At 34.6% G+C, this 12,713-nt stretch overlaps 1 protein-coding gene across 1 annotated transcript; it reads right to left on the reverse strand.

The window, feature by feature from the left end:
• Positions 1 to 3,894: 3,894 nt before the first annotated feature.
• Positions 3,895 to 5,149, reverse strand: LOC111905700 (cytidine deaminase 1). Its single transcript, XM_023901419.3, has one exon. It carries the CDS (start codon positions 5,117 to 5,119, stop codon positions 4,031 to 4,033), a length of 1,089 nt encoding a protein of 362 aa, XP_023757187.1. The 5' UTR covers positions 5,120 to 5,149; the 3' UTR covers positions 3,895 to 4,030.
• Between the last annotated feature and the right edge of the window lie 7,564 nt (positions 5,150 to 12,713).

Here is a 12,713-nt window from a genome sequence, read left to right on the forward strand (position 1 = left end):
TTACCACTAAGACTTGTACAAATATTGAAATATTATAAATTTCAAGCAAATTGTGTAATTTTGGGAAAAATATGACATGTTCTAGTCTCAACAAAAATGGAATAAAATTTGTGTCACAAAACACTCAAATAAATTTTGGTGTAGTTAAAACCCACCATAAAAATTGAATATTTTACAAAAAAAAATATATATATTTTATTAGTAAAATAATCGTAATATATTGTTATTATGTCAAAGATTTCAAAATCTAGAGTATTTTGTTATTTTTACAACACATACTATAAGGTTGGCAAGCCACCAGTGTTCATTTAAGAATAACGTTATAAATGATTTAATAAAACCGGTATGCAAAAACAAAGTTTTACGACAGAAATATCCGTGTGTCATGTTTTCATCAAATACAGACTACACTACATGTATTTCATACATTAACTCCAGTCTTAGGGTTTTAAGACTACAATTATTCGTATAACAGAAAATATAGGATTTTCTGGGGACCCTCTCTTTACAATTACAAACAAGCAAAAATATAAAGAACATGCATGCAAGTATACACGGTTTGAAACGAGACTCACAAATTACTTTTATAGAAAATATTGGATTTTCTAGAGTCTTACAAATTACTACAAACAAAGACATTACAAAGTTTTCTCAAAAATATGCTTATGAACTCACCAACATTCTATGTTGACGCTTTTCAAAACAACATGTATTCTCAGGAACATAGTGAGCAGGTACTCTGGCTATGGATTTTGGGCATTTACTACATTTTTGGAATATCTTATTTATTATCACTTTTGTGTAAAGTTGTCAACAAATACAATTCAGTAAACAATGTATGATGATATCTGTAATGTATGATGTTGGTTACTTTCTTTTCAATTATATTCAATTGTGTAAAGTTGTGAACAAATACAATTCGGACATGTGTCATTTGATTATTTGTAATGTGTAAAGTTGTGAACAAATACAATTCAGTAAACAATGTATGATGATATTTGTAATGTATGATGTTGGTTACTTTCTTTTCAATTATATTCAATTGTGTAAAGTTATGAACAAATACAATTCAGACATGTGTCATTTGATTATTGGTTCCAGAATATGTTGTCCTAGTTATTCGTTTTCCATAGAACTCATTTATATTTATATATATATATATATATATATATATATATATATATATATATATATATATATATATATATTGCAAGTAGTTGCTCATTATAGACAAGAAAATAAAGTTATTAAAATAATATAAAAAGTAAAGATGGCAAACAACCCAGTTGATATTTAGAGCTAAAGTTGTTATAAGTTGCTACTCAGTTGGCCATAATGAAAAAGAGATTATTATTTTAATTAAAAGGTAAGCTGTGTATGATCATCAATGTTGATATAGATGTAGAAGAGTTGAAAGTGAAAAAAATATAAAAAATGCTAATATGATTTTGACATGACATATAGGTTTTATGGATGAGATAAATGAAGTTCTTCTATAATAATATGATGTCTTATCTTGTTAAATATATAAAGTAAAAACGAAGTTATTTTAATTAAGCTTATTAAAATAACTTATTAATTTATTATTAGATTCATACGGCTATAACCGTTACAAGGCTATAACTATTTACAAGTTAATAATTCTGATAGGAAACTAATAATAAATCATTTTTTATAAATTACTTTTTTAATTTATTAACTTATATCAATAATATCAATAAACTAATAAGCAATAAATATTTTTATGTATAATGAGCATAGAACTAAAGGACAACGGAAAAAAAATAAAGAACAATGATGCTCCCAATTAAAAAAAATAACTTAGGAGAGAAACTACCTCTTATCCGTGTTCACATATTAGCAACTTCTTCTTTTTTGTACATAATAAAGCAACTAACTTGTTTTAACTGTTAAAATTACACCAATATTACCGGCTAATACGTGTTTTAACCGGTAACTTAAAGGGAAAATGACTTAGGAGAGTAAGTACCTCTTATCGGTGTTCACATATTGGCAACTTCTTATTTTTTGTACATAAGAAAACAACTAACTTGTTTTAACTGTGTAACATCCCAAAAATCATGACCAAAAATTTCGTTTTTAATTTAATACTAAAACCATAACTGTCAAACCATTAATTTAATACTCCGGCATCGGGCCTCGCCAGACATCGAGCCCCGCTCGGTATACAGATCTGTCTCTCTTAGGCCCCGCCCGCTAAACACATACAATCATATAACATGCTAACACATAAAGAAACATATTCTACTGTATCTCTGTCCTAAGAAACATACTCTGCTAATAATGAGATACGAAACATCGTCCGTACTCAACTAGTGATGAGATACGGGACCTCGCCGACACTCACCTCTCTACCAGGCACATACAAGTATCACACAGACAACAAGTATAATCTAACATGCAAACATTCCTCGAGCACCCGCCCGACATCAGACCTTGGTCTGGAATAACATACTAGCATACAATGCCTAGGGCTAACCCCCGGGTCTTCCTACTCATAGACTACATGCGCTGGCATTGTGGCCTTAGACGCATTCACATAGTGAGGAGACTCACCTTGCACTGCTAAACCCCTGGCTGGAACTAGCTGAGTACGGACGAAGTTTCGTATCTCATTATTAGCATAGTATGTTTCTTAGGACAGGGATATAGTAGAGTATGTTTCTTTATGTGTTAGCATGTTATATGATTGTATGTGTTTAACGAGCGGGGCCCGGAGACAGGTGGGGCCTAAGACAGACAGATCTGTATACCGAGTGGGGCTCGATGCTAGGCGGGGCCTGATGTCGGGCGAGGCCCAATGTCGGAGTATTAAATTAATGGTTTGACAATTATGGTTTTAGTATTAAATTAAAAACGAAATTTTTTGTCATGATTTTTGGGATGTTACACAGTTAAAACAAGTTAGTTGATTTCTTATGTACAAAAAATAAGAAGTTGCCAATATGTGAACACGGATAAGAGGTAGTTACCCTCCTAAGTCATTTTCCCTTTGAGTTACCGGTTAAAACATGTATTAACCGATAATATTTGTGTAATTTAAACAGTTAAAACAAATTAGTTGCTTTATTATGTACAAAAAAAAAAAAAGTTGTCAATATGTGAACACGGATAAGAGGTGGTTACCTCATAAGTCATTTTCCCTAAAAAAATGAAATAGATATGGTAGCTTTTGACTTGATAATACAAAAAGGGGAAATGACTTAAGAGACCATCGAAGTTTCAAATTCATTCAAAAAAAACCATTCAAGTATTACATGTTTAAAATACATCATCAAACTAAGACATATGTTCAAAAAACATCAACGAAGTACATGTTCTGTTCAAAAAACATCATCTCTATAGTTTAGGGTAATTTACATATTTAGTCCCTAACTTTTTTTCTTAACTCGGACGGTCCCTTTAATATAAATTTGCTTCAACTTTGGACCCAGATCGAGTTAAAAGACTGATATACCCTTATTAGTTTCATTTAACATTATTTTTATTATTTATTAATTATTTATACAATTTATGTTATTATTTATTATAAATATATCAATTGTATAAATAATTAACAAGTAATAAAAAGAAATGTTAAATGAAATTAATAAAAGTATATTAGTCTTTTAACTTGATCATGGTCCGAAGGCAAAAATAAATATAAACGCTAAAGACCGTTCGAGTTAAGAAAAAAAATTAGGGGCTAAATATGTAAGTTACCCCAAACCATAGAGATGGTATTTTTTGAATAGAATACGTACTTCGTTGGTGTTTTTTGAACATATATCTTAGTTTGATGGTGTTTTTGGAACATATAATAGTTGAATTGATGATTTTTGAACAAATTTGAAACTTGAATGTCTCCTAAGTCATTATCCCATACAAAAATCATACATTAATTTAGCATAATATATATTAATAATTTAAAATGAAATTAGAAATACACATTTTAAATTATAAAGATACATCACTTATTTCTCTCCAATAATTTTGGGTCACAAATTTGAGTACAATTGATTGGATCAAATCAAATACAATGAAGAACTCTAAACTCGCATTTTGGTGAGATATATTTCAACATCAACCTAGCCGTATCCTCTTGTTTCACCAGCACTTCCTCCTTCTCCACCAGCACCGCCGCCACTATCCTTTCATACCCACCACCGCCGGCAACCATGTACGCCACCAGCGCCGCCTGCACTGGCATCATACTCGGATTATACGCCGCAGACTCCATGTAGGATCCCTTGTACACTTTCCCTTCACAATCCATCAATGCCACACCCGACGGACATCCACTGTAGGGCGCGTGTGAACCACGCGCCGCCTCCAGAGCCTCTGTTATAAGAGTTTCTTCGTTCTTATTAATCAATTCGTGATACCCATTTGATAAATTCGGTGTATTTCCGTTTTGGGTGATCGAGGAATCATCTTTGAGAGACAGCTTGTTGCTATGTTTCTCAAGAATTAGAGGCGTTTCTTGATCTAATAAATCAAAAGGGCCAAACGGGTTAGGTAAGATCGATGAAATCGGTTTGTAATCGGGGTTTTCTAGAGGTTGATCTGTGACTATGATCTGGGTTTTGGAAACTCCCCGGAGTTCTTGGAGGAACTGCCGGCAATGGCCACAAGGAGCGGCGGACACGGCTATGTTCAGTAGTTTAGGACCGCCGCCGTGGGCAGCGAGGTTGGTGATAAGGAACTGTTCAGCGTGGATGGAATGGTGGAGGGGAAGACCAGGGAACTCGATGTTGCCACCGAAGAATATTCGGCCATCGGAGCTTAATCCAACGACCCCAACGTTGAATTTCGAAATGGGTGTACGAGCGAGATCTTGAGCAGATTTAACGAGCGATGGGAGAAGTTGAGGGACAGTGAGACCTTTAGATCTCGCCATTGATTCAGCTTCTGAAGCTGTGATTATGTATCTTCTTGCTGGTTGATTCATCCTGAATCCGGTGGCGTATGGTGGTGGTGGGCGGTGGTTGGTTGTTGCTCCGTGAATCGAGGAGTGGAGGGGGAGGAAGGACAGATAGGATGGAGGAGGATATATATAGGGGTTAATAAACTCATTCATATGCATTGAGGATTTGTATTGTACAACTAAATGACTCATATCTGGATTAATCTAGATCCTAAATATCATGATTGTTTATGATACCAATTCTTGGAGATTAGAAATGGTATATTCTTTCCAAGTTAAGTTTAAGATAATCTAAACTAGTTTAAATGGTTTATTTTAGTATTTTGTAAACTTATAACACTAATTTGTTTTGTTGACACAGATTTTTTCAACTTTTGTTTAAAATTAATGTATCTTATAAGAGAAATTAAATTACCTCCTAATGATAATAATTATAAGATGAGAAATTAAATTGCTTCCTACTTTTTATGCCTACAAATGTTCCTACCCAATAAAATTATGACAAGTGTCATCATTCCATATTTTTTTAACTAACTCATTAAAACTATATTAGGAATATATCAATTAGAATTAAATTGAATGATAATTTGTCATAATTTTAGTGGGTAGGAATAATTGTAGGCATAAAAGGTAGGAGATAATTTAATTTCTCATCTTATAATTATTGTCATTAGAAGAAAAAAAAAAAAAAAAAAAAAAAAAAAAAAAAAAAAATCTCATCTTATCCTTTCTCCCTCATGGATAGAGTTACATATTTTTTTTAGATTTGGATTCAGATTTGTGGATCCAACCGGTTCGTATTTAGTCCGGATATGGATTTGAGGAAAAATATGGATCTTATCTTAAGAGCATTTAGAATAGAGACTTCAATAAAAAAAAAAAAAAAAAAAAAAAAAAAGTTGAAAGAAGTGGTAAACCCAATTGTCATTTAAGAGATAGAATTTTATTATTATAAGAACTTGATTTACGATTAATGAATTTTGAGTTCAATAACAAATCAACCATTCAATAAAAGTTCTAAGAAATATAAAGTGGTGTTTTTTTTAAACAACAAACTAACGTATTTCTATTAACTATCTTTGTCTGAATAGAAACTTGAACTCATGACCTTTCAATTGAAATAATTACTCTTTACCGCTATATCAAAAGTTATTTAGTATCGAATGATGATTTGTCAATTCATTAGATTTTATGGAGTTTGATCCATTAATAACTTACAAACTATGTTTAATTTGGATAATTAGAAATAAATAAAATTGAAAAAATTATTGATTTTATGAAATTATGTTTTTCAAAAAATTTATGTTTTCGTTTGAACTATAAAACTAGTACACTCCCACCAAAATACAAAAATAAAACCAATCTCAAAGTCATTCGTTTAACAATCAGTAAGACTAAATGGTGTAGGCAACGCCCACAATCGCTTTTCTGACGTGGCCAAAGCCTCAACGTCGTGGTAACGACACAAACACCGTCCCTCCTCTTTGTTTTTGCGTGTTACAAGCCTCCTGTGGTTTTCCGTTACCACCACAACTTCCTGCAATGTCGTTTTCTTCTTTTCTCTTCTAAATACATGGAGTGGGCGTTACCCACTTCGACCGGTCTAAATGCATGCTTTACTTTTTTTATAGTTTATTCAAGGTCAACGAATTCAATAAACCAATTAAGGCCTAAGCCTTTAACAAAGATAGATTCAAGCTAAAATTGTAAAAAAGGTCCCATTGGTTTTGAATTTTTTTCAAAAAAGTCCAAACCTCACAAAATTTATAAAAAAAGTAATTTTTAGTTAGTTTCGTTGTTTATTTGGCCTCTCTAAAAAGTAAAATGACTGTAATACCCTTCATATACTTATTTTCTATTTCTTTCATTTTTAAGTTATTATTATTATTCAATTTTAAAAAAGGCTCACATCTCTCTCTCTCTCTCCCTCTCTCTCTCTCTCTCTCTCTCTCTCTCTCTCTCTCTCTCTCTCTCTCTCTCTCTCTCTCTCTCCCCCCCCCCCCATTAAAGATTAGTGGCGCTTCCATTCCATGAACATACCTAACAAATCAGATTTAAAACCTTCGCCCCAACCATCGTCCCCTTGATCTTAACCTTTGTCGCTATAGTAATGTGACAACCCGAAAGATTTGGATCAAGTAAGGTCTAAATTATAACCATGTGCAAATGAATTCACTATGTAACTTTGTTGCAATAAAGCTTTGAAAACCAAAAGGACACCATTTGTATAAGTGTTTATATATATAAGTGTATATGCATACTTGGAAAATCATACATGTAAGGAACCTTTGAAAAGTCAAAAAGATAGAAACAATCATAAATCACAAAGTGCTTTTGGTCTAGAAACTCCAAAAACCGAAAACCCAAATGAAGGAAAGGTGTGGACCAAAATCACCCTTTGTGGGTAATCCAAAAACCGAAAACACAAGGTATAGGAAGCAGTAGAACCGAAATCTAATCCTAGAACACCCACTAAGGCTGAAATCACAAGATAGGTAGAAGCTAGGTCTGAAATCATACTAGTGTGGAGTGTTAGGACCGAAATCACCAAGAGAATGGGGTGATTTCGGTCAAGCAAAGAAGTTTTAAAGGGGTTTTCGGCCAATTAAAGTAGTTTCCAGTGGGGATTTTTCTATTAGATATTTTGTGTAAGTCAAAGATCTACCTTGGGAGGAAAAACTTAGCCTTACTCTATTTTACCCAACGAACAACCATGCACCACACTCCCTTACCTTCCAAATAACCATGCAACATACTCCATTAACTATCAAATACCCATTCTTCTCTTAAACCACAGCCAGAAGACCATCTACCATTCACCAACTCTTTTTCTTTCATTATCTTACTTTCCTTCACCTTCATATTTCAAAACTTCTCTCAAGAACAATAGCCAAGGTTTCTCAAGATCTTCATCATCTAAGTGGTCCTTAGAATTCAGGTAAGTCATTTTGGAAACCCCTAGTGTTTTCACACATTATGTTGCTAATTTCATGTCATCTACACACATTTTTCGTGTGTTAAATCCCTAGAACACCAACCTTTCCAAGAAGCTCTTCAAAGTTCATCACCTTCATCCTAGACTCAAAATCTTCCCCGTCATCTTTCAAGCTTTTTCATGTTTTTTTTTTTTTTTTTTGTGGGGGGGGGGGGGAGGGGGGAATACAAAAACTTTGTTTATCCTACAAATAATTTCATGTTTTCATCTTTTTGTTAAAGATAAATATTATTTGCACAAGTTATGGTTTATACTAGTTTTTGGTATAAATATTTGTGATATACATATTGTTAAAACAAACATAATCTATCTCATAAAATCATAACAAAATTTATGATTGTAAAACTACATGGTATTTGGAAACTTTTTCTAAAAGATAGCTATTCTAGCAAAAATGATTACATTATAGCCATTTATTAATTTGGTGGGTTTTAACCCAAAAATATTATGTTATGATATTTTAATACTAGACAAAAATACACTTTCATATTTATATAAAAGATCATATAATTAGTTTCGAGCAAACAAGATAAACTCTAATTGGCATAGTTTGGAAGTTACCAACTACACCGTCATTTTAGAAGAATATATATAATTGTTTAAAGATATACTTATTTCGTTTTACAAGAAAAAGGAGTCATAGTTCACGTAAATTAGTCAATGCTCTTGTGAGACATTCTCTTCACTGTATCTACCTAGCGTACACCTTAAGTCCTGCATTCTAACCAGAGTCTCATGGAGAGAGAGAGAGAGAGAGAGAGAGACCGTTGTGTATAGATCTATACGGGGTTGACACATGGAGGGAGAGCGAGACCGTTGTGTATAGATCTATACGGGGTTGACAACCCCACACCTCAGTTGTTCGCTACGGTTAGACTGAAAAGTCTAGGGTGAAAAAAGTCTACCAATTCTGATGCCTGAAGAATGTCGTTCATGCATATCAGTCATATCAAACATGGTTATAATAACTCGCATAGGGATTAACGATACTATCTCGTTTTACGGGAAGATTACACTTCATTCATTTTCTAAAAAGATAGAACTACATACTATTGTTTAGTACAACAACACTTATACATTTTGGTCTTAGGGTTTACGACTACAGTTCATACATAAGAAAATATTGAATTTTCTGAAAACATATACTATCAGTCTATAAGGAAAGCATATGAAGGAAATGCATACATCTAAAGCTCATACATAAGAAAATGTTGGATTTTTGAAAACATACGCTATCACCTTACAAGGAAAATTTACAAAGGAAATACATACACCTATAGTTCATTTTAAAGAAAATAACGGATTTTTCTAGAAGTATACAAAAATCATTTTCTCAAAAAGGTTACAAATCCTTCTTGCACAAAAATTCTTATGAACCCACCAACTTAATTTTTCACACTTTTCAAAATCACTTGTATTCTCGGGGAATCAGTAGACATGTATTCACCACATTTTGAGGTCCGGCGTTGCTGCATTATGTTTTCTACTTTTGTTATTCATAATTAACTTTTGAGCAAAAAAAGTTGTAAACGATGTAAACTTGTATTATCAATTTATGAATGTTTGGGTTGCTATGTTTCATTACTATTCAATTGTTATGATATTGTACATGAAGTCACTCCATCCGCCCCCAGATGTTTCTGCCATCCTAGTTTGGGTGTGTGATCGATTGGTATCAGAGCATTGTTTATAGTGAACTAGTATATCAAACCATACAAGATATACAACTATAAATACAATGGGGCTAAAACACTCTGACTACAAATATACTTTTAAAAATATAATAATATTTTAAGTAAAGTATAAGTACATACAAGTTAGGGCAGTTTCATAATGAGGGCATAATAAAAGTAGTATGATGAGTTGAAAACTACGGGTAGGCCTTGGGATATTTAATTAGACCTTGAATAAAGATAGCATGATAACCTAAATTTATCCAGGGTGTAACTAGCATATGTTGGGAGATAGTTGTAGTGAACGACGAGTCTAAACACTTACCAACGCTAAGATACCTAGAACCAAACGCAACATTTAAAATACTATAGGAGTATTTTAGGATACCATAGAACCACACACTTAAACCTTATGTGTATTTCTCATACCTCTATTCTCGCACAGATAACATGGCTGAATTTCACCACGAAGACCCCCATTACCCTGCCATGGTAGCTAACGGATGGATCGAGGAGGAGCCAAAATAGGTTCAGAAAGAGAACCCGGATGTAGGACCCAAAGAATACCAAAAGGTGGATTACGAGGGGGAGGATTCTAATAAAGTGTCAGACGAGGCTGAAGGCACTAGAGTGATCCTTAGCAAGCCTTACCCTATCGAAAATGAACAAGAGACCCTTTCATCTCCTTCCTTCCAGGTACGTAAACACCCAATAGAGGTCCTCTCTGGATAAACATACATAGTAAGAAAGTACTGCCCATGCAAGGGCAAGCTTCTTTGCTGACATCTACCTTGTCCAGGATGCATCTCCACAAGGGACAACCCAGCTACATGCCTGGGCTAGAGGAGCTGACCGATGATCCGCGTTAGGCATGCACCCACTACACCATACCCCGGGCCCCAACACCCTCACAAATCAAACTGTAACGCCCATAGATCCGGGCTAGTCAATTTAGAGGCAATAAGTGTCGAAAATGACTTTTAAGCAAAAGGTTATTTAGAATAAATAATCTTAACCAAGTTTTAGTATATGTTACAAGGTTTCCGTACATATAAAGAACGCCGAAATCTGAATTATAACGAAAAAGTTATGGCCAGTCGAAGTTTTACGGCAAAACCGGCACGACACCGGGAGACGTAAATAGTGAATTTATGATGGAGGACTTTTTAGCCTTAGTGATCTAAACTAAAGTTGTATTATATGTTAAACCGAGACCATACAAAAAAAGAACGCCCAAATCTGACTTCGTATGAGGAAGTTATGATTTTTCTATGATTCGGCTTAGCAGTGCACAACCCGAAACTCGAATTTTAGTTCGAGCGGTTTTTGGCTTACGCGACCTAAATGAGAGTTGAAGATCTCATTAATAGGAACTAAACGGTAAAAATATAGACGAAAACGGAGTCCGTATGAAGAGGTTACGAATTCTTCGCAGTCATTTAACAGTCTAAACGCCACCTACTGTTAAATTTGAGATCGGTCGAGAATTAGCCAACAGTGTCTAAATGAAAGTTGTAGATCTTGATTTTACCTACACGTTGAAAAAAGAACGTCGAAAACGGATTTCGTATGCGAGAGTTATGATTTTTCTAAGTTTGAAGGCTGATACGCGATAGGGGGTGACGTGGCACCACCAGAATTGGACACGTGGCACCACCAGAAGGCTGCCACATACCCCAACTCGGCGAATAGGTCCTCCTACTCGGCGATTCCATCAGGATTTCACACTATAAATAGAGGTATCGGGTTCCATTCATTCTCACACCTTCAAACCCTTCTTTCTCTCTCTAGAACTTCTCTTTAAGCCTCCCTAACCCCCCCTAAAAGCCTAGGGAACCTCCCTAGCACCCGAAGGAAGCCCCGAGACTCCCAGAGTCCCGAGAAAAGAGCCTTTAGGCTCGGAAACGCTGCTCCAGCGAAGCCCCGTTTTCGAGAAAACCCGCTGTAAGTGAGCTACGCCTAACCTATCTTTAGTATAGCTTATGTTTTAATATAGGAATGTTATTAGGACCTTATAACAAGTATTTGGGCTATTATTATGAGTTATATTGAGTGTTATTTAACGCTTATATAATAGTAATAATATCTAGACTATTAAATTAGTCTCGTCAAACGTTAGACTAAACCCTAGTGGTATTGATACTAGGTTTTATCGAATGAAATTTTTTTGAGAGTATCGAAGCGTTGTCCGAGTGCTGAGTCACCACCTTTCAGGTGAGTGCATAGTTACTTTCATCTTACACATAGATATGAAGTATTTTATATACATTATGTGTTTTGTGTGCATATTACCTGAGTACTTGCTGTCTATGCTCGATGAACGATTATATACACGTTTTAAATGATTTAAACTGTATATGTATTTTATATCTACGAAAATGTTGGGGTAAGACATGGGTAGATGTAATAGATGAAATATGAGTTGGATGATGAGTTGAGAGGTGAAATAGACCGTGAGGTGAGGGTGAGAGGTGGACGATGTGAGAAGCCTTTTTCCCAAATGATGGCCCCGTCATTCAGCAGAGTATGGATGACAACCACAGACTATTCTAGACAGTCCAGTGGAACACTAGCAGGCTCGCAACCTGTAGGTGTTGTGAACGATGTGTTCACCGGTGTACTCTAAAAACCCATTGAAATGTATTGCGAGTGGACTCTCGAAAACGATACTGTCAATAAAACCCTGGCAGATGCGCCTAATGGACTCTACCGGCAGAAGCGCCTAATAGAGAACCTTATAACCCCGACAGATGCGCCTAAAGGACTATATCGGCATATGCGCCTTGTAGAGAATGTCACAATTTTGGCAGTTGCGCCTAAGTTACATAACTAGCAGCTGTGCTTGACAGATGCGTCATTGACAATGATGAAATTCGTACCTATTCCTTAGGATAATCCTTAGGAATGAATGAACGAGAAATAGCTGATTCTTAGGGTAGATCCTTAATAATAAAGAAGATAATGGGGATGGGTAATGGGATTTAATTGTTTGATTGTTTAAACATAATAATTATATTATTGTGGGTTGAAAACCCTATGTACTCACCAGGTTTCCCAACCTGACCCACTCCAGTTTATTTATATCTTAGGTGTTGATATGAAGTCACATTACACTGAG

Source organism: Lactuca sativa, chromosome 7 (genome assembly GCF_002870075.4).
Source record: "Lactuca sativa cultivar Salinas chromosome 7, Lsat_Salinas_v11, whole genome shotgun sequence".
Lineage (NCBI taxonomy): Eukaryota > Viridiplantae > Streptophyta > Magnoliopsida > Asterales > Asteraceae > Lactuca > Lactuca sativa.